The 23,215-nt window shown below is 32.4% G+C and overlaps 1 protein-coding gene across 1 annotated transcript in view; it reads right to left on the bottom strand.

The window, feature by feature from the left end:
* Nucleotides 1–23,215, bottom strand: part of LUZP2 (leucine zipper protein 2) — a 721,061-nt gene that overhangs the window by 393,293 nt on the left and 304,553 nt on the right. Inside the window, 2 exon segments of the mRNA XM_074272647.1 lie at nucleotides 5,958–6,020; nucleotides 23,033–23,114. Of these exon segments, the coding sequence (XP_074128748.1) occupies nucleotides 5,958–6,020; nucleotides 23,033–23,114 (145 nt within the window).

Here is a 23,215-nt window from a genome sequence, read left to right as displayed (position 1 = left end):
TGAAAGATATTCTTTCAGAGATAAAATTTACTTTATTTTTGAAAGGTCTGGGTTTCTGGAGGATTCTAGGAAGATGGCAGTGCAGGTTGATAAATGTCAAGCTCTCCCAATTCCTGCCACAAATAAAACAAATTTGTGCCTCAGGGTAAACATAGACTGGTGAAAAATCAATAAGACTTGGGGCTCCCCCTGTTATACCCTGAGAAGATCCTAAGAAAAACCTGGGTGGGGATTTTAACCTATCTAAGTGCAAACACCTCCAGGCTAGCTGCACAGAAACATCAAGTGTGGAATCTCTGAGGTTAGCAGGGTGTTGCTTGAGCCTCAGAAGAAGCCATAGAAACTTTTAGCGCCCCAAGTATTTGTCCATTGGGATATAAGAATGTGAAGCATCTTATGACAAAACTCACAAATCTTGAGAACAGGTCTAGAAGAAAGTATATAAGAATAATTGGACTGCCTGAAAATTGTTACTAAAAAAAAAAAAAAAGAAAGAAAGAGAGATCTTGATAAAATAATACATGAATAATCCAAGAAATTTGTCCTAGAGTGATAGAACATGAAGGGAAAGTAGAAATAGAAAAAAAAATCCATCCATCATCCCCTCAATGAGATCCTTTGCATAAAACACATAAGAACATTATTGACAAATTTTGAAACCCCAAAAACAAAGAGGAAATGTTTTTTCAAGAAACAAGAAAAAAAATTCAAATATGCTGGCACTACAATTAAAATTGTGCAGGACTTAGTGGCAGCCAAAATAAAAGACTGCTCTTAAATCATACCCTCCAACAATTAAAAGAATTAGGTCTGAGGTCAAAATATCATATTCAACAAAATTATCTATAATATTGAATGAAAAAAATTAACATCCAATGAATTTTCAGATTTTCAGGACTTTCTAAACAACCAAACCAATTTTTAACATACAAGAGCCAATATAAAAGAGCAATTTCAAGAAACTCAACATGGATAAATTGTTTATGGGTTTTTTTAATGGGAAATCAATAGCACATATTTAAGATTTACATCAGCAATACAACACCTCAAAAGAAAAATTGGGACAGCCTTGAGATAAAAATAGAATTATGTCATACAAATGAGATATAGAGGAAGAATAAGCACAGAAACATTAGAGGGAGGAGGAGGGCTCATAGTTCTGAAAACCTATTTACATAGGGAATGGGTTAAACAGGCAACACTACATATATACTATGAAGGGTATATCAGCTTCCAAAATCTATAGGGAGGGATATAGGTGAACAGGAAAGCAAAGAGTTAGTGAAGAAGACAAGGGAGTAATCCATGAGTGGGGAGAGGTTAATGCAGAGGATCAGCAGATATAAGAAAGATATGTGTGTGTCTAAGAGTAGGAGGTATATGTGTATGTATGTGTATATATATCTATATCTATATATGTATCTATAGATATACTCTTTCTTAATTATAGACTGCTTAGGGCTGACAGGAGATGAAAAGGGGAAAAAAGAATAAAATTTAAAAATGGTATGCATTAGAGAACAAAAGAACAATTTACAAGGAAGTAAAGAAAAAATAAGACACTCATGAATATAATTTTTTATTAATGTATATATACTTTCTTGAACTGGTATTTGTTATGTTTTGAATCCTTCCTGAAGTTCTGTTGGGCATGTGACAAAGTTCTCTTGTTTTATTTCATTTTGTTTTGTATTCCTTTTCTGTTTTTCTTTTTTTTTTCTTATTTTGTTTCTTTAAATAAAATAAATTTGGTGAAAAAAAGAAAAGTCTTGGTTCAAGTCAGAACTCTTCTACTTCTCACGAGTAAGAGTAGGAAGTCTGTGTGTGTGTGTGTGTGTGTGTGTGTGTGTGTGTGTGTGTGTGTATACTCTGTGTTGTTACTATTTCTTCAATTGTGAGGTATACAAGTTAAGCTAGATAAGATTTATGATCATTTCCAGCTCTAAATCTTGTGATCCTATAACAATGATTCTCAAATTTTTACCTGAAAAAGCGGAACTCTAAATCCCAGATTATTAGGAAGGAAGAAAGAATCTTTGATGGATATACCACAAAGTCTACAAAATACCTGCTGTAATTTTACTTTTCCCTTCATATTTTGTTTTGGTGGGAAAAAAAAACACACACACACACAACAGATATTTATGTCATGAAGGTAGGAGACATCTGAGAAAAATTCAACCTGAAGAACATCCTAGGAATAATGAACAATCCATGTATACAATCAACCTTGTAGCCAAATTGAAAAATAAAACAAAACAAAACTTTGACCATAATTTCATTTTAAATCAGACTCTCCATTTGGATTGAGCATGAATAAGTTTTAACACTGTGGGTACCAACATCAAGATTATTCCTTTTGTTTTGGGGATCAGGGGTATTTTGAAGTTAATTTATATTGCAGCAATATAGCATAAAAGGCAGACAAATCACAAAAATAAGAATAAAGAACAATAAACTGATCAAGATCATCTGAGACTTCCCTTATGATGGCTTGCTCAAAAGGATACATGGTATGATTTATCTGGAGACCTACTTTTTTCTAGTTCTATATCTTAGATTAAAAGAAAGAAAATCTGTCACCAATTTACAGAATCTCATAACTGGAAAGAAAGAGATACTATAAAGCCCAATGCAGTGAAAAAGAATTCTTGCATTAGCGTTCTTATATGCCATAGAACTATAATGATCAACAATGATCTTGGAATACTTCAGGACCCCTTTTTTGGGGGATTTTTGTTCATTTGTTTTCTAATGAGCTTCCTTCTAGTTATCTCTCTCCAACTTGAAATTTTAAAGCAAATTCAAGATTGTAAATTATTCTGAATTAAATTTCATTTTTTTGATTTTGTCCTAATTCTGTGATTAACAATATCTACTCCAACTCTACCTATTTATGTATATTCTAGAAATCTACCTCATCAGATTTTTGTGAGAATAAAATGAGAAGATAGTGATGCTGTTTGAGTGGTCTAGATTAGTGGCTATAAAAGAGTTGTTAAGAATCCCTTTTAAATCGGCTGCAGGTTTTAAGAGTGAAAGAATGCACTCAATTCCAAATTATTAGTTGCGAAATGAAAGTTTATTATTAGATAGAAATCAGTTTACCAAGAAACTGATTTCTATAATGGCAGACCTATTGGAAAATGGAGTTTTGTACTGAGAATGCAGTTCTCAGCACACAGACAATCCTGGCAGCTGAATGAGCTACCGAGGTCCATCTGCAAAAGACCTTCCTTGAAGGAAGCTATATGGGTCTTAGCAGAGGCTGGGACAGTCCAAGTAGGTCAGACCCAGTGGAGGCTAGGACAGCCCAAATTGGCTCATCTACAAGCTGGGTTTCAGCTTGAGCTGGAATCTGAATAGAATTGAATGAGTTTCTTTAACTCTATAGGTTGGAATTGTCTTGCTCAGGATTGATCCAAACCCACCTAGATAACTGAATGAAATTGTTTTGTTTTGTTTTTTTTTCTCCTCAGGTGGGGTCCCTAACTGAGGCAGAGTTGAAGATTTTCTCCTTCAAGGAGTGTTAGAGTTTTGAGGTCCCTTCTTCAATATCTGTGAAGTGCTCAGCTCATGAGAAGTCTTATTTAGAAAACTTAAGAAGTCTTTAAAAAGTGTCTTTGTCTTTGGTTAAATACATAGATAAGAATGTTAAATTGCACAGAGTAAAGCACAGACAGCTCAGGCTCTCTAAGGATTTTTCTTTTGTTAAAACTGTTTCCTTTTCTTTATGTGTACCCACCATGATGTTAAATAATAAATTGGAGAATTTCTCCAGGAACCAAAGTCAAGGACCTTTGTCTACAAATGACTGCAAACTAAGATTTGTAAACTAATCTTTTTCTTAATAAAAAAAAAAAAAATCAGGACATCTGTCCTTTAATTTCTCCAAAACATGTCTTCCATTTTTCTGCCTTTCTTTAATGCTTCATAATAATTCAAAAATCCATAACCAATCACTAAGTCAAATTGATTCAGCAATCCTATCTGCTAATTTGTTCAATATTTAAGGTACCTTTGCAGTGCAGATAAGAATTAGAGCACTAGGTCTAGAGCCAGGAAAGATTTAAGTTCAAATTTGGCTCCTGACACTTTATAATCATGTGATCTTTGGCAAGTCCCATTAAAGCTTTCTATCTCAGTTTCCCCAACTTGAAAATGGGGGCAATAATTTCTTCTATCTCATTGAATTTTGGTAAGAATCAAAGAAGAAATTTGTAAAGATCTCAGCACAGTTACTAAAACATAATTACTGCTTTAAATAGGCTTCTTCCATCCCTGCAAAGATATAGTTCATTTAAACTAATATATTTGTACTTCTGGGTCTGTTAAGTATTCTCCTACTTAAGTATTAATGTCCCATTTGTCATACATATTTGCTCTGATCTCACTAATCCAAAGATTACTCTCTTTGGCGGGGTGGGGGAAAGGGAATGCAGTTTTTTCCTTCACTTCTAGTTACCACCATCTTGTTTTCTTAAAGTGCATAAGTTCTACTTTTTTTTTTTTTTTTTTGAGCCCTAACCCCTTCTCCTCCCAATAGCAATGACATTTTTTTTTTGTTATTTCCTTTCAAAACCTTTCTCAAGTGAATTTTGGCACTACTCAAACTTATTCTTATAGGATATGTCATGATTTGCAGTCATCATCTGTCAACTGTCTTTGCTTCCATCTTCTGTTTATATCTTTCTTAAATCTAAGTTGATAAGTAAATTCCCTGTACATCCCACATCAGTCAACAGCCCATATTCTTATACATAGAATGGCAGGCTCCATAAAAGCAATCATCTTGGAAGATTCCTATTCTCTCCTTATTGGTAACACTTTTATAACTTCTTTTCAACATTAATGCTGCAAAATGATATTCAATGTGACATGATTTCATTTGCATGAAAAATTATGGAATAAAGGGTACAGAGTATGATTAGTCCTGTATTCCATACATTCCTAAACATAACCAAACACAGCTTTATCAGAAAATCAACATGATCATTCACCATCAAATATATTCCTACTAAAATTTTCCAAAATAACAATAATAACTGAGAGCATTTCAGTGAAAATCTGAACTTTCAAGTTCAGCCCAATCCTTTAAATGGATCAAAGAGAAAACCATTAAGAAGAAATACAAGAAAGAAGTACCTTCTAAATTCTTTAAATTCTCTCTCCCTTTCTCTATGCCTCACATGCATTTATTTTGATTTGCATCTTGAACAAAGTACTTAAGGTTTTCTTTCTGTCTCTGTATTTCTGTCAATTTGTCTGTCGGTCTCTCTCTTTTTCCTTTCCCAAAGCAAGTAAATTTTGCTAAATATATATAAAATATGATATTTTTTCTTGATTTAGATTAGGGAAATGATGTAATATACTTATATATTTGCTAACATGCAGTCCATTCTGAATTTATTGATACAATACTAGCCTAGCAAATGGCTCACTCATTAATTTAGTCTAAGTGGTAAATAGAATAAGTGCCTGAGGTACAGCTACTGTCTAATCTAGATAAATAGCATATTCATTCATTAGGAGTTAGCTGCAATGCCTGTGTGAGTCTCCTATGCACCTTCTAAAGTAAACAGTAGGTTTATGTTCTCCTCTGGTTGTCATAGACCAAAGTCAATAAAAATAGATGAACAAAGGAAAAGAAAAGAAAGGAGCAGAAAATATGACCATAGTGGAAAGTAAAGTGGCTACTCATAAAGACAGGCACGGGAAAGGATGGGACAAAGTAGGCAGTCTTTAAAAGGAAATACTATAAACAATGTACCTTAAGAGTGAATTTGTATTACATTTTTTAGTTATCCAGAAAGAATTATTCATGATACATTTGTTATTATTTAAGAGAAGATAAATGGGAGGCAAAATGGCATGGTATCCATGCCCTCAGTCATAATGCTGTTGGATATATATTTTCTTCAATTTTAATATAACATTTTCTTTAAAGTGATTCTTACCTCATTTTGGAGATCTCGGATCATTTTGCTCTTTCTTTCCATTTCAGTCTTTAAAAAATTAATCTGAAAATGAATAGAATATTAATTAAGTAGATACATTCCAAATTCATCACCACATTTTCCTAACTTACCATTCAAAGTTCCAATATATAATTAAGCAATTACCTCCATAGTTATCAATAAAATACTTAGAAAGCAAAAGGAATTGAAATTTTTATTAACCAAAGAGATCATTAATATATCACATACACCTCTACTTAATGTGAAAATGTTCTTTTTTATATTTAATGGGAGATCATAAATGGACTCAATTAAAAGATCATTTATGGCTGAATTAAAGATTTGTTGTAGGCAATATTACCACTGGCTGTAACAGTTTGCAGAGTCTGATATAGTTCTAAGTGAATGTTGATGATGATAGTGATGCTACTGCTGATAATAATGATAATGATGATGACAATACCTAGAATTATATATACATTTAGCCAACATTTAGCAACTTGCAAATTTATTTGATCTTTACAATAATCTTATGAGAAGATACAATTAATTTGTCCATTTTTAATAATGAGGAAACTGAGGCTGACATAATTTAAGTAATTGGTAATTGATCCAAGTAACATGAAAAATAAATATCTGAAAATGAATTCTAGTCTTCCTGATTCTTCCTGATTAGGATTCTAGCTACTATGCTGCCAAGCTAACTCAGACAGTACTTGTTTAAAGCTCCTAGGTAAGTCATTCAGTTTGTTTTTCTCTCTGTAAAGATATGGGTTACCTCTGGTCCTATCAATGTAACAGCATTCTCTTTAGGGTCAAATGAGATAATAGATATAAAAGCTTCTTGAAAAACACACAGAAGTACAAAAAGTAAAGTTTTCTTCTATACTAAAAAGAAAACGCATTTGAATTCCAAGCTCTACTTAGATTTATTTTTGTTTCTTTGTTGTTTCTTCTTTCCCCTTATTTTTAATCAGTTTTGTGGTTCATTTGTTTTTTTTTTTCTCATTTTTTCTTTTTTTGATCTGATTTTTTTTTTGTGCAGCATAATAATTGTGGAAATATGTATAGAAGAATTGCATATGTTTAACATATATTGGATTACTTGCCTTTTAGGGGAGGGAGTGAGAAGGAGGAAAAAATTTGGAACACAAGGTTCTTCAAGGGCATATGTTGAAAGCTATGCATCTATTTTGAAAATAAAAAGCTAAAAAAAAGAAATTTTGCCATCTCATAAAGAATATACTTATGTAATTTTAAAATATGTTTTAATAATGTATCAAAATATACTAATGTATTATTAATCTATAGTTTTCAATATATGATCTGTTTCTCAATAGTTGAGTATCAAGACAACATTTATGTTGTAGAAAGAATCTATGAAGTATATAATGTATTTCCCCCTTTTTGTAAAATAAATGTGAAACAGAAAGACTATTTTGTCTTTAATATTTGAAAAAATCATGGCTGCACTGAATCTAGATCAAATTAACTCATGAAAATAAGCAGTCAAAATTTCAGTGTGATCATTTATATCTCTGGAAAATGTCAAGTGCTACCAATAAGACTTTCATCATTAAAAAAAAATAGGCTTTGAAAATAATAGAAAAATCTTGAATATATACATTAAATTAAAAACATGTATACATTTTTATAGGATTAGTAGTTAAATATAAACCAGACTTATAAATTCTTCTGACACCTATTCCCCTATTTGTATATGGGAATTATTTTGAATTCCTCAATTTTTCCTCAGGTTGAGTTGCTTAAATTATTTGGTTCTTGTTTTGTTAATCTTGGGATTTTTTTTTTTACTTTACTTATGTTTTAATGAGCGATCATGATTTTTTATAAAATTTCTCCTTTATTTCCATTTGCTTTTAAATATTTTTTCTTTTAAATTTTTTTTCTTTCTTTTATTCCTTACTTTATTTTTCATTTTCAAATTTCTTATACTTTTTGGATGTAGGAAAAGGGAATTGTTTTTGGAAGCAAATTCTTATTTAGTCTTCTTTCTAGAAAGCCTCAACAAACCATCCTTTTTATAAAGTTAAATTTATACACGGTGAAAAAATAACTTTTCGAGAAGTTTTCAAGTAATGGCTAAAAGGAAATACGTGAATTTTAAGGTGCAAATATTGAGAGAAATTTAAAAGAACTTCCAGTTGTATCATCAAAAATATCACTCACAACAATCAACCAAAACCAAGTTAAGACTAAAATGATTCTTGGAATATCTGAATTATGAGTCATGTAGTCATTTTATCTAAGCTTCACTCAAAATGTCTCAGTGACTCTTCCTCTCTCCCTTCTTTTTCCTCCTTCTGTCTCCCTGTTATATCCCTCTTTCTCTCTTTTTTCTCATTTTGCTCTTTATCTAAGGGCGGAACTCTTTTTCTTCTCTGTGATGCTTTTGTCACTTCTTAGAAATCCTGGTACCCCTCAGAGCCTAGTGAATCAACCAAAGACTTCTGGACTTGGTATGTGTATGTTTGTGTGTGTGTATACACACAGTATGTATAAAATACATATACACATATCTACATGTGTATAATATATACACATACACACATATATGTGTCTATCCACAAATACATATTTATATGTACATATTTAATGAAGTTTAACATTACTGTTGAGAACTTCTGAACTCCAATGATCTGTCATCCCTCCAGTAATAAGCATTATAAATAGTCCCACTATTGGCTTTATTTCTTTTTCTAAAAGCACTGTTCAAAAATAAAAATAATAGCTTCATTTTACAGCATATTTACAAAGCACCATTTCATATACATATTTAAGAAGTAATTTACATATATTTTCTCATTTATTCCCCATTCTAGAACCTTATGGAGTAAGTAATTCATATATTTATGAATTTTATGGCTGAGGTAATTAAGACTTAAAAATTTCACTAATCAGCCATATAGCCACAGGTAGGAGAAGAACAAGAGCAGAGATTTAAAGCTCTTTGGAGACTTAGATATTACCTAATTTATGCTTTACTTTACATAAGAAGCTCAGAGAAATAAAGTACCTTGACCAACATCATACATACAGTAAATTATTTATAGGTGTTAAAGGTCCAAATGCTTAGACAAATCTAGCATAATTACCACTGAAATTCAAGATGGAATATTTTCTGCAGTAGGAAAGTCCATCTTGACTTAATGCCCCCAGTGTGATTTTCAATGTTAAGTGAAGCTCTCAGAAGCACAGGTCTCAGAGTTGGAAGGGATTTCAGTAGATGAGTCAGTTTCTGAAATGGAAGTGGCCACAGAAACCACCTACTCCAGACTGTAATTGAACATGATGCTCTTATATATGAAAAGTAGCAAGTCTGAACGTGGGGACAAGATGGTGGAATAAACCAGGAAGCTGACCTGAGCTCTCCCAGTTTCCCACAAAAACCACCTGAATCACAAAAACCACATGAAATCAAACCTCTGAACAGAGTCTGAGGAAGTGAAACTCCACTCCAGCTCAAAGAGCTGGAAAAACTTCCAGAGAGGTCAGTCTCACTTTTTATCCCAGGTCAGACAGACTGGGGAAAAGGTAAGAGTGTCTCAATCAAAGTGAATCAGCAGCTAAGACCTTCAGTCTCAGGTCAGGAGAGGAGCACAGCAGGGGGCAGCCTCCAGTCCCCGATCAGGATGCAAACTGTGGCAAACCAGGCTGTTTCCTGAGCAGGGCAGGCAAAGCTGCCTCTGAAAAACACAAGGGGGCGCTATGCTGAAAGGCAAGGCTCAGAACTGCATGGGAAGTTTGGGACAGCACCTCCTTTATTCCAGGAGCAGAGTTAAAAAAGAGGAAATACCAAAAGAAAAAGAAAGAAAATGAGCAAGAAACAGAAAGGAACTTTGACCTCTGGTGATAGGGCAGACCAAAACACAAGCTCAGAGGAGGACAGAATGTCCACAAAAGAAATCTTAAGAGTGATTTAAATTGGTGTCAAATTCAAAGAGGCTTCTTAAAATGCTCATAAAAGACTTCAGAAGGCAAAAAAGAGAGGTAGGAGAAAAATGAGAAAAGAAATGAGCGGTATGCATGAGGGAGTCAACAATTTGGAAAAGGAAGGGAAAAAAATGAAGAAAATAACTACTTAAATAGTAGAATAAACCAAGTGGAAAAAGAGCCACAAAAAATAACTGAAGAAAATCACACATTAAAAACTAAAATAGGGCAAATGGAAGCTAATGACTTTGTGAGACAGCAAGAATCAGTCAAACAAACTAAAAAGAATGAAAAAATGTGAAATACCTCACTGGCAAAACAGTCAACCTGAAAAATACATCCATAAGATACAATTTTAGAATTACTGGCATACCTGAAGGCCATGACCAAAAAAAGAGCCTGGATAACATGGTACAAGAGGTCAAGGAAAATTTCCTCAATATTGTAGAAAAAGAGGGGGAAGTTAAATAATTAAAAGAATCCATCAATCACATCTGGAAAGACATCCCAGAAGTAAAACCCCAAAGAACATTGTTGCAAAACTCCAAAACTGTTATCTAAGGAAAAAATATTGCAAGCTGCCAGACAAAAATAATTTAAATATCAAGGAACAACAATCAGGATCTGGAAACTTCTACAATACAGGATCAGAGGGCCTAGGATTCCATATTTTGGAAGACAAATGACCTCTTACAACCTGGTTACAACCAAGAATTAATTACCCAGTGAGATTAAGTATTATCTTTCAGGGGAGACAATGGAGCTTCAATGAAGAGACTTTCAATCATTTCTGTGGAAAAAAAAAAAAAAAAAAAAAAACAGAACTAAACAGAAAAACCATAGAGACGTAAACAGGGAAAATATATATATATATATATATTTAAAGGTTAAACTGTTTACCTCCCTAGATGGGAAAACAATATCTAACTTTTGAGAACTGTATCTGATACTGGGGCAGACAAAGGGGGGCATCACATGGATTGAGGGTGTGGTTGTGAATGGTCTCTGATGTGATGACAGAAAAGAAAAAAATAAGGGATAGGAAAAGGTCTGTGGTAGAAAAAGAGTAAAGGGAAGGTATAATGGGACAATTAGTTCACATCAAGAAGCTCAAAGGACCTATTACAATCTGGGGGGAAAAAAGGAGAGGGGTGAACATTGTCTGAAGCTTGATCACATCAGTTTTGACTCTAAGTGGGAAAAATTTAATCATTCAGTTGAGTATGGAAATCTATTTAATCCTATAAAGAAGTAGGAGGAGAAAGAGGAAAAAAAAGGGGGGAGGGCAGAAACACTAGGAAACTTTTTTGTAAGAGAAGGGGGGAAGGGTTGCCAGAAGATAAGTTAGTAAATGGAAAAAAAAAAAAAAACACTATTAGGAGAAGGGGGAAGGGTAATAGGAACTAAAGTAGTGGGTGGAGTGAGTAAAAGAAAACCACATGATTAATTATTGGGTTGAAAGAGAGAACAAAAGTATATACAGGAGAGAAAATAAGATGGAGGGAAATACAAAGCTGGTAATCATAACTGTTAATGTGAGTGGGATAAAATCTCCCATAAAACAGAAGTAAATAGCAAAGTGTTATAATATGTTATTTACAAGACACACATATGATACAGAAAGACAAATACAGTGTAAAGGTAAAAGGCTGGAATAGAATGTTTTTATGCTTCAACTGAAGTAAAAGAAAAAAAGAAAGCAGGGGTAGAAATTCTGACCTCAGATAAAGGAAAAGGAAAAGTAAATCTTATTAAAGGAGATAAAGGAAAGTGCATCTTGATAAAGGGTAACACAAATGATGAAGTAGTTATATTACTAAATGTATATACACAAGTGGTAGAGCAGGCAAATTCCTACAGAAGATTTTAAGCCAGTGACAGGAAGAAATAGACAACAAAATGATCTTAGTGGAGGACCTCAACATTCCTCTTTCAGAATCAAAGAGATCTAGCCATAAAATAAACAAAGAAACTAGGGAGGTTAATAGGAACCTAGATAATCAAATATAAAAGACCTCTGGAGAAAATTGAATAGGTACAGAAAGGAATATGCCTTTTTTCTTGATAGTATATGGCACCTACACAAAAACTGACCATGTATTAGGGCATTAAAAACTTCACAATCAAATGCAAAAAAGGAAGAAATAGTAAATTCTTCTTTTTCAGACCACAATGCAATAAAAAAATTATGTCCAATAAAGGACCAAGTAAAGATAGACTAAAAAACCATTTGGAATTCAAAAATATATATAATTTTAAAGAATGAGTGGGTCAAATAACAAATCACAGAAACAAGCCATATTTGCATCCAAAAGAATGACAATAATGAGACAACATACTAAAACTGATGGCATGCAGCTAAAGTAGTATCTAAATAGCTTCATGAATAAAATAGAGAAAGAAGAGATCAATGAATTAGGTATGTAACTAAAAATCTAGACAGAGAACAAATAAAAGCTCCCCAATAAAAACCAAATTAGAAATTATGAAGCTCAAAGAAGAGATTTTAAAAATAGAGACAAAGAAAGCTATTGACTTAACCAAAATTAAGAGTTAGTTTTATGAAAAAATTAAATAAAATAGATAAACTTTTGTTTAATTTAATCAGAAAAAGGAAAAAAAAATCAATCCTGCTAGTATCAAAAATGAAAGGGGTAAACCCACCAACAATGAATAAGAAATTAAAGCAATAATTAGAAGTTATTTTGTTCAACTCTATGGCAGCAAGTCTGACAATCTAATCAGAATAGATGAATATTTACAATAATATAAATTACCCAAGTTAACAAAAGAGGAAATAAAATATTTAAACAGTACCATTTTAGAAAAAGAAATTGAACAAAGCATTAATGAACTCCCGAAGAAAATACCTCCAGAGCCAGATGGATTCACAAGTGAATTCTACCAAAGATTTAAAGAACAATTTATTCAAATACTATGTAAACTATTTGCAAAAAATGGAATACTGCCAAATTCCTTCTATGACACAAATATGGCACTGGTACCTAACGCAGGAAGAGCCAAAACAGAGAAAGAAAATTATGGACCAATCTGCCTAATGAATATTGATATAAAAATCTTAAATAAAATAATAACAAAGAGATTACAGCAACTTGTCAGCTTGATAATACACTATGACCAAGTAGGATTTATACCAACAGGGCTTGGTTCAATATTGGAAAACTATTTCCGTCATCAACCATATCAATAACAAAAGTAACAGAAATCATATGATAATCTCAATAGATGAAGAAAAAGCTTTTGACAAAACATAGTATCCGTTTCGATTAAAAATACTAGAGAACAAAGGGATAAAGGGAGCTTTCCTTAAAATAATATGGACAATCTATCTAAAACCATCAGCAAGCAATATTTATAATTGAGAGAACTGTATGCATTCCCAATAAGATCGGGGGTGAAACAAGGATTCCCATTATCAACACTATTATTCAACATTATGCTAGAAATGTTGGCATTAGCAATAAGAAAAGAAAAAAGAAATTAAAGGAATTAGCATAGGCAATGAGGAAATAAGCCTATTATTCTTTGCAAATAAAATGATATTGATATACTTAGAGAATCCTAGAAAATCATGCAAAAACCTACTGGAAACAATTCACAGCTTTAGCAAAGTTGCAGGATATAAAATAAATCCGCACAAATTAGCAGCATATCTATATATATATATATATTTATATTTCTGACAAAGCCTATCAGCAAGATATTGAGAGAGAAATTACATTTAAAATGACTATAGACAAAATAAAATACTTAGTGGTCTACCCGCCAATACACACTCAAGAACTATATATGAACACGATTACAAAACACTGCTCACACAAAGTCAGATCTAAACTATTGGAAAAATATAAATTATTGATGGGTAGGCTGAGCTAAAATAATAAAAAATGATCATTCTGCCTAAATTGATCCACTTGCTTAGTGCCATACCAATCAAAATGCCAAAACATTATTTTATAGAACTAAAAAAAATTAAAAATTCATCTGTAATAACAAAAGGTCAAGAACATCAAGAGAATTAATGAAAAAAAATTACAAAGTATGATCACTTAGCAGTACCAACCCTAAAATTATATTATAAAGCAGCAGTAATCAAACCATTTGGTACTGGCTAAGAAATAGTGTGATGGATCAGTGTAATAGATTAGATACACATGGCACAATAATTAAGATCTATAGTAATCTGGTATTTTATGAATCTCTAGACTCCAACTTCTGGAATAATATATGATAAAAAATGCTGGGAAAACTGGAAAATAATATGTCAGAAAATCAGCATAGACCTACATCTCACACACTATACAAAATAAAGTTAAAATGAATACATGATTTGGGCATAATGAATGGTACCATAAACAAAATAGGAGAACAAAGGATTTTTAGAGAAAGGGAGAATTTATGACCAAAGAAGAACTAGAAAACATTATGAAAGGCAAAATGGACAACTTTGATTAATTTTTTTTTTTTTGCACAAACAAAACCAACGGAACAAGATTAAAAGGGGAGTACAAAGTTGTGGGGGAAAAATCTTTACAGACAGTATTTATGATAAAGGTCTCATTTCTAAAATATATTTTAAAAATGTGAAATATACAAGACTACAAGCCATTCTTCAATTGATAAATGGCCAAAGGATACGAACAATTTTTGGATGACGAAATTAAAATTCCCTTAAAGTTATATGAAAAAATGTTTTAAATCATTATTGATTAAATATAAATTAAAATAACTGAGGTACCACCTTATACCTCTCAGATTGGCTAAGATGACAGGAAAAGATAAACATTGGAGGGGATGTAGGAAAACTGATACACTAAAGCATTGTTGGTGGATTTGTGAATGATCCAATCATCTGGAGAGCAATGTAGAACTATTCCCAAAGGGCTATAAAACTATTTATACCCTTTACCCAGCAGTGCCATTACTGAGTCTGTATCCCAAAGAAATCATAAAGGAGGAAAAGAACCTCTATGTGCAAAAAATGTTAGTGATGGGTTTTTGTGGTAGCAAAGATTTATGAAAGGAGTGGTTGTCTATCAATTAGGGAATGGCTGAACAAGTTGTAGTATAGGAAGGTAATGTAATATTATTGTCCTATAAAACAATGATGAACAATCTAGTCATAGAAAAGCCTGGAAAGATTTATATGAACTGATGTGGAGTGAAATAAGCAGAACCAGGAATACAGTGTACACGATAACAGCAAGAATGTGAGATGATCATCTATGGTTCACATATGGTTCTCATTGGTGTGATCCAAAGCAATCCCAATAAACTTTGGACAGAAAATGACCTCTGCATCCAAAAAAAGGATCTGAGGATATTGAATGTAAATTAACACATTTTTTTCACTTCTTTTTTCTGTTTTTTTTTTCCCTCTTTCCCATGGTTTTCCCCTTTTGCTCTGAATTGTCTCTCCCAACATGATTCATAAAGCAATGTGTATTAAAAATAAACTTACTACAATTTTAAAAATAAATAAGTAAAAAGAAAATTTTAAAACAAATACCATTTTTGCTTGAAGACCTATAGTTTTGGAAATCCCCTACCTTCCAAGATAGTCTATGATACTTTGGAATAGCACCAATTATCAGAAAGAGATTCTTCCCATTAAACCTGAGTCTATATCTTTGTAGCTTCAGCCTATGGTATCAACTTTTGCCTAACTAAAGTCTGATAACTTCTATGAGTGAATAAACAGTTCTTGAATACCCAATTTCCAAAGAAGCATGCTACACGACAATGCGGTCATGCTTTGATATTTGAATTAGTGAGGAAACATTATGAAGATCTTTTGTTAAGTACTGATTAAAAATTTTAAAAAATAGATATCCCCAAAGAGATGGGATACATTCTAAGAAAGGAAGACAGCATATATAGGGGAATTAAAATAAGCAAATACAAGTATGTGACAAAGAATAGTTTAGGTAAAGCAGGAAGTCAGAATGCAGGTGGCCTGGGTTAGAGACAGTTGGAAAAGTTAATAAGTTTTATATTGGCCATTACTAACTAGACTCCATGATTCTAGATAAGGCTGATTAAATACTGGTAGAAAGAGGTTTGTCATTCAGGCAAGATAATTTAGATTACCTAGGTGAATGGGTAGATCCTGGACAGAATAAGATGAAAGCAATGATCACCAATCAGTTCCTAGGAGCCTACCCCAGCAAAATTTGTCTAGAGAAGTAATAATTGTGAAGAAATTGCTCTCTATTTTGATCCAAAATGTGTTTCTTATGAATTTGTTCCAGAATTTCACTTATTAAAAGACAGAAAAGAATAAGGCATATCTGAAAATACCTGCTTAGTCAATGATACTCAAATGGTATTTCCCATCTCCTTAAATCCCTCTGCTGTCTAATATCTGTTGTTCATAATTAACAACAACAACTATAATTAAATTATAACAAAAATAAAATAGAATGAAAGACTGGACGCTTTTCAATGTCACACAAGGGCAGTGGTACCTTAGTTATGAAGAACACACACAGAAGATTGCCTGGGCTGTTTCCTTCCTAATGTGATGACAGTAATTAAACCAAAAATATTCAAGCCAATGCCAACAACCTCCCACCATCTGTGACCTTGAAATGACCAAAATAGAGTTCCCATTGAAATAACTGCTGCCCCTAGCAGAAACCCATACCTAATTCTAAGTGGCAAGTGACATTTAGTTATTTACCTGATATAAAGGATGGATGAGCCCACTGGCACAAAATCCTTGGTGCGGAATCAAAACTTGCAGCTGTTTCTTACCTTTATCCTGATTATGTCTCACTTAGGGCAAGTTAAGCCATAAAAATTAACCAGGGTAGTGAAATGCATCAAATCCACATTAATATCTTTAATTACTGTGCCATACCTGAGTGCTCAGTCCTGCGTTAGTAAGCTATCGGGATTCTCCATTAGGAGCTCTGCTTTCACAAGCTGTGGCACTGCTAATTTGCCTCAGGTGAAAAAAATGCAAATCTTAGAAAAGAATATTTTTAAACAAAATTAGACCAAAGGCAATTACTGCTTCTAAAATTAATGTGTCTTTTTTTTTTAAACCTGCCCCTTTCCACTCTGGATGATACTGAAACTCAAAGTAACTTTACTTTTAAAAATACATTTTACTATGGACTCAACTCAGTGCCTTGGAGACTTCCATAAAAATTTATTGCCTCTTGCAGAAAACATGTATCTTTTTTTTTCCCTTTATGTATAAGATATAGTGATCAGAGACCTAGTCAATATAAATTCTGTGTTCTACTCTAGCAAAAATTTTAATAAATCCATCAGGGATGAAACCAAGTGCTCTAGTTAAAACATTTTAATATTAATTTAACTGAAAACTTTTACAGTTTAAAAAATTATAGCTTAGGAACAAATCTCATTATTGAGCTTTTGAAAGATGCATTTTTGTACAAATAAGAACTAATCAAGATGTTAAGAAAATGAGTGTTTCCAAAAGTAATGAGTGAAAATATACACATATTATGAGTTATAGATAACTATGGATATCAGTGAACTATCCTGTATAAATAACTGACATTTACAAAGCACTCAAAATTTTTCCAGTTGCTTGATGTATGATTCTTAATGAGATCCTCATAGCAAACTCATGAATTTAGCACCAAATATATTTTTGTGTTCATTTTATGAATGAGGAAACTAAGACTAAGAAGGTAATGTACTCATGTTTAAAAAGCTAGCAATAGGGGCAGCTAAGGGGAGCAGTGGTTAGAGCACTCAGCCCTGAGTTCAAATGTGGCCTCAAGACACTTAATACTGCCTAGCTGTGTGACCCTGGGCAAGTCACTTAGCTCCAATTGCCTCAGGAAAAAAAACAACTAGCAATAATCAGAGGCAGTATTCATACTCCAACTTTCTTGAATCTAGAGTTATTTTAACAATCATACTGAGCAGGCTTCCAGTTCTGGTTATCATTTTATCTCATTAACTCCTCTACTTACGCCTCTATCACAAATGGTGTTTTGTCAAGAATGGAATTGTGCAGTCACTCTTATACAGGTGGGAAAAGGGGAGAATATCTGATAGTAACTTCAAGAATAAAGAATTTATATACATGGCCCTCTTAGGAGAAGTTATATATCAGAGAGTATCATAATTATATCAAGGATGTGTAATTTGCCCTTCAGAAGAAAGAAGCCACTGGTAATTTTTACTTTAACAACTGCTGGGACAGAATATAGAATTACCTCAGTTGGATAAAATGTGCTAATGGATAACAGGATCATCTTGTTATTCATTAGGTCCTGATCAGCTCCTTCTATTAACATATGTGAGCATTTCTTCTATAATTTGTAATCTTAGAAATATACTGAGGGCATGGAGAGATTGTGATTGATCTAGGGTTCTATCACCAATATATGCTATTGGTGAAATAAGAATCCATATTTCATGGTTTTAAGATACACTACACCCTGATATCTTAATTTCCCATTTATTTTAATCCCACAATATTTATCCAACTTTCACCACTCCTACACCATAATAAGCATTGTATTAATGCCATATCTATTCACACCCCAAATTGTAAGATACTTGAGATCAAACTTCTTTTATCCTCAGTTTACAGATGTACTCAAACTTACATGACTTACCCAGGGTCCTATATCTTGGAAGTATGAAATAAGATATCTCATACTTATTATAAGATCATTGATTTAGAATTGAAAAGGGACAATTAATCCAACTTTTGATTTTACAAATATGGAAACTGAAATGAGAGGAATAACACTAACTCCATATCTCATGACATCAAATTGAATGTTACGTGCTTCTTACGTGATTCTGAATAATTAATGAGATGTGATTATTCTGAGTGTTTGAAATCCCCAGTGATAGATCCAAATAAAACATATAATTCATGCTTCTTAAAAACACACAAGGGACCTTGTATGGTAAATTTTATTTATAAAACTAAATATTCGTCTGCCCATTTTCCAAAAAAGAAGGACAAAGAATATTCACCTCATATAATTAATGTTATTTTAAGACCAAATCTACTCTTATCTTGGAAGGTCAAACTAGAGTAGGTTTTAAAACATAATTTGATTTCCTTAATTGCTTTAAATTCACAGATATAAAAATAGGTTAATATGGGCAATCATCACTTCATGTGCAGGTGCTCTTTGTTTATTACATATCAAATTCCAGGGATAATTTGCCAATCAACTAATATGGAATAGTGTGGGATGTGATTGCATTATGCTCAGCTCAACGGGAATAGTACAACCATGCTGGGTTTGCTTTTAATGCTCTGTATCTACATAAATTGCTCAATTAGGAAGGTCTTTTGTGTAGAATATATTGGAAATTAAAGATCAGGTTACACTTCATTCCTTATTTGGCTAGCTCCTTATAAAAAATAAAAGATGAAAGAAAAGAAAAGAAAGAAAAGTCTAGAAGAGAACAAGTCAATAAGATGTTTCAAATTAAAATTTCCTCTTTTCTCAAATATATACATAAACAGACATATGGTAGCATCATCAATTCAAAAGTTGAAATGGATATTTACTTAATTTAAGAGATGTAGAAAAAGGCCTCCAAAGATTAACTGACTCACTTGGGATTATCTGAGACACATAAAGATAAATGAAAGTCTCTAACTCAGTTGCTATGACTCCCACATTCACTGTTCTTTCCAAGAGTCATGAACAAAACCAAGTTGACAAATATATTCACAGATGTTACCAATTAATAGATAATTCATGGTTTTAGTAAACAGCTAATATAAAAAATGTAAAGCATGTCCAATGTCCTGCATGAAGTTTATTTCTTAAGCTAAACAAGGACAAAAATTTATGTAGAAATAAATGTGACCTCAAAAAAACAAACAACAAAACAAACAAGACTAGATCAATACAACTCCTAGTAATCAAATCATATGTTCAACTTTTTTTTATTCTCTTCCTTTATGAACATCTGAAAAACATTAGAGATACCATCATTAATTTCATATCTCAGTTATATTTCATTTTCTTTTTCATTTCTCTATAATTTTCCTTTTTGTTACATTATACTGGTAGATGTCATGTCCAAATTCAATTTGCTATCTTTCTTTCCTCCAAGGGATTCATTATGCTTATAATCATTGATAACTCTAAATGAAAACACAAAAACTATCATGCTGCTTGTATTCTCGGGAATAGCATCTAATTACCAGAGAAACATTCAAATCCCCAATTTCTTATCAGTCATAAGGGAGCCACAAGAAGTCTGTGTTTAGCTCAAAAATTTCAAGAGACAAACAAAAAAAATGTTACCCCATAAGAGGGCAAATTTTTTGTTTCCCCTGAAGAAACAAAAGCAGAACTCTAAACATTAAAATCAACATTTTAGAATAATTATTGGAAATGAAAAACTCAGTAGTGTCTAGCAAACTCTTTCTCACATTTAAGGAGATGATTGTGGTTTCCAGAATTTAAATGGAAAAACACACACACACACACACACACACACACACACACACACACATACACCACATACACACAAATGTAACAGAGAGAGAATCTGCTCATAATGATCATGCTCCTCTCCAGTCCCTTTTACATGATTTTAGTTTTCATTTTTTAGGAGAAGACTCAAAGTTAATGGAATTCTTTATGGGCCCAGAAAATGCATTTTGGGAGTATTTTTCTTGATGTCAAACTTTATAAAATTCTGTGAAGCTTTTAGGGCTCTCTGGAGAGCATGCTTAAATGAGGATACACAGAAGTGATTAAAGATCCACTTTTAGCTATAGATCTCGAAAACTATCCATTGTAATTGTTTGGAAAGTAATAGAGTTTTTCAATCAGAGATTCCAAGAACTTATATCCTGGGTAAAGAAGGAAAAAATGCCATTCTCCTTTCTCACCAAAAAGAGCAAAAAATATTTTCATCTATTAATTTAACTTTGATGACTTCCATTCATTGGAAGGTGGAGAAATAAAGTGAAATGTTATTGGTTATTCAGATGTTCTTATACTAATCTCTTACCCATAAGGGAGATATACATGAGATATTCAGTTCTTCCAATAAGCCCTTGTCATATCTCTTGCTGATTTTAGCACATGAAATCATAGCTAAGAACCAGTATAGTCAATTAAAAGATTACCTTTGAAGACATAAAGATGGAGGCTAAAGTCTTACCACTGTCATATACTGAGTAGCCAGAAGTATGCCATTTAACCTCTTAGTGAACCGGAAACTGTAAGAATTTACATTTTAGATGCATTGCCAAGTGTTTTTTTTTTTCCTTTCTTTTATTTTTTAAAGATATAACTAATTGGAAATGAGACATTATATACTGAGTTCATAACACAGATCTCAGGTTTCTCCCCAGGAGGACAATCATACTCTTAGAACAATAATAACTTCAAAGCAATTAAATAAGTGAAAATGAAGCCCTGTCAAGCTGAAGAAAGAACAAATTATAGTATATGAATATAATAGATTATTAATGATCCTTAAGATATGAAAACTATGAGGAAATGAGAAAAATACATAAAGTTTTATGTCAATTGATGCAGAAAAAATAAAACAAAATCATAAGGACAATATTTATAACATTTAAAACCTTGCAAATTAAATGTTACAAAGCAGCAGAACTCAGCTGATTAGTAATAACCTTGTCCAAGAAAATAGTTAATAAAACACTTTACCTTAGCACACAGGTGAGGAATTAAGGTAACAAATCACATGCATTTTCAGAAAAGTGATTTCATTTACTTGTTTCATCTAAATAATATTATTTGTAATAAGGTAAGGTTCAATGGAGGTGAGGGAGCATAGAGGAAAATTACTATAATCCAAAAAGACCAATATTTGCAAAAACAAAACAAAACAAAACTCACCATCTATGTTGCAATTAATATATGAATCCCCAAGGTTGAGTTAAAAAGTGAACATTTTAATTGAAATAAATTCTCATGCCTTTAAAGTCCAACCCAACCCAATCTAAGCAATTATTTATTATCTACATAAAATACTCTAGCAGTTTCTAGAAATAAAAAGACAAAATAAGAAGCAGTTCCTTTCTTCAAGGAGGTAACTTTCTAAAAAGAAAGATATTACAAGAAATCATAAAGGGACTGATTTCAGAGAAACTTGGGAGGATTTATGGGAGCAAATGCAAAGTGATGTGAGCAGGAGAATGATTCATACTTTAATAACAATATAAAGACAAACAATTTTGAAAGACTTAAAAACTCTGATCAGTGCAATGATCAACCATGATTCCCAGAAGACAGCCAATGAAATGTGCTACATACCTCCTGACAGAGGATGAGGTATTCTGTATGCAAATACAGACCCTTGTTTTTGATCATAATCAATAAAAGAATTTGTTTTAGTTGAAAATAAAGAAAGGATGTACCATATAAATATATGATTACATTCATAATAAATTAAAGATGAATAAATGATCATTAAGGCTGAGGGAGTCATGAAAGAATGTAGGATATGCAAACCCTACCATATCCATCTCTGCATCCATAAGCATAAGAGAAATAAGTTGTGGGTCTCAGTTTAAGTGATGGCATGGCAGTAGTAATAAGTGATAATAGCAATAGTAATATTGGTGGTGGTGATTGTGTGCTAAGAGTGATAGAAGGGATAGTGATAAAGATAATGGCAGTGGTGGAAGAGCTGGTAGTGATAGAAGTTATGGTAGTATTAGTAATAGTAGTAGTAGTAGTAGTAGTAGTAGTAGTAGTAGTAGTAGTAGTAGTAGTAGTAGTAGTATAGTAATAGTAACAATAGTAGTAATAGTAGTAGTAGTAGTAGTAGTAGTAGTAGTAGTAGTAGTAGTAGTAGTAGTATAGTAATAGTAACAATAGTAGTAATAGTAGTAGTAGTATAGTAATAGTAACAATAGTAGTAATAGTAGTAGTAGTAGTAGTAGTAGTAGTAGTAGTAGTAGTAATGGTAAAAGATGATTAGTTATTGCCACAACATTTATAGCACAATAGAGCCTAATCATGGTTATTTCTGGTAAGATATACTGGAATAACTTTGTGGTAGACTGTTCACAAATATTCCATAGCAACTTTGTAATAAATTACTATTTCCCAGCCCTCAAGACAAGGGAGAAAAACAAAAAACACACTCACTGTAGCCTGCTGCTTTTCTGCTTTCTCAGCTGCCTCATTAAGTTGCTTTTGAAAGGCCTCCTGGAGAGACTTCATTTCTTCCCTAGTTTAGTACAAGGAAAAAAAAAAGACATAATACAATTTCTTCAGTCCCTTCTGCCCATGAGGAAAGAGGTTTTTTGTTTGTTGTTTACTTGGGTTTAG

Source organism: Sminthopsis crassicaudata, chromosome 6 (genome assembly GCF_048593235.1).
Source record: "Sminthopsis crassicaudata isolate SCR6 chromosome 6, ASM4859323v1, whole genome shotgun sequence".
Lineage (NCBI taxonomy): Eukaryota > Metazoa > Chordata > Mammalia > Dasyuromorphia > Dasyuridae > Sminthopsis > Sminthopsis crassicaudata.
Note: the sequence above shows the minus strand (reverse complement) of the source record. Positions and strands in the feature narration are given on the sequence as shown.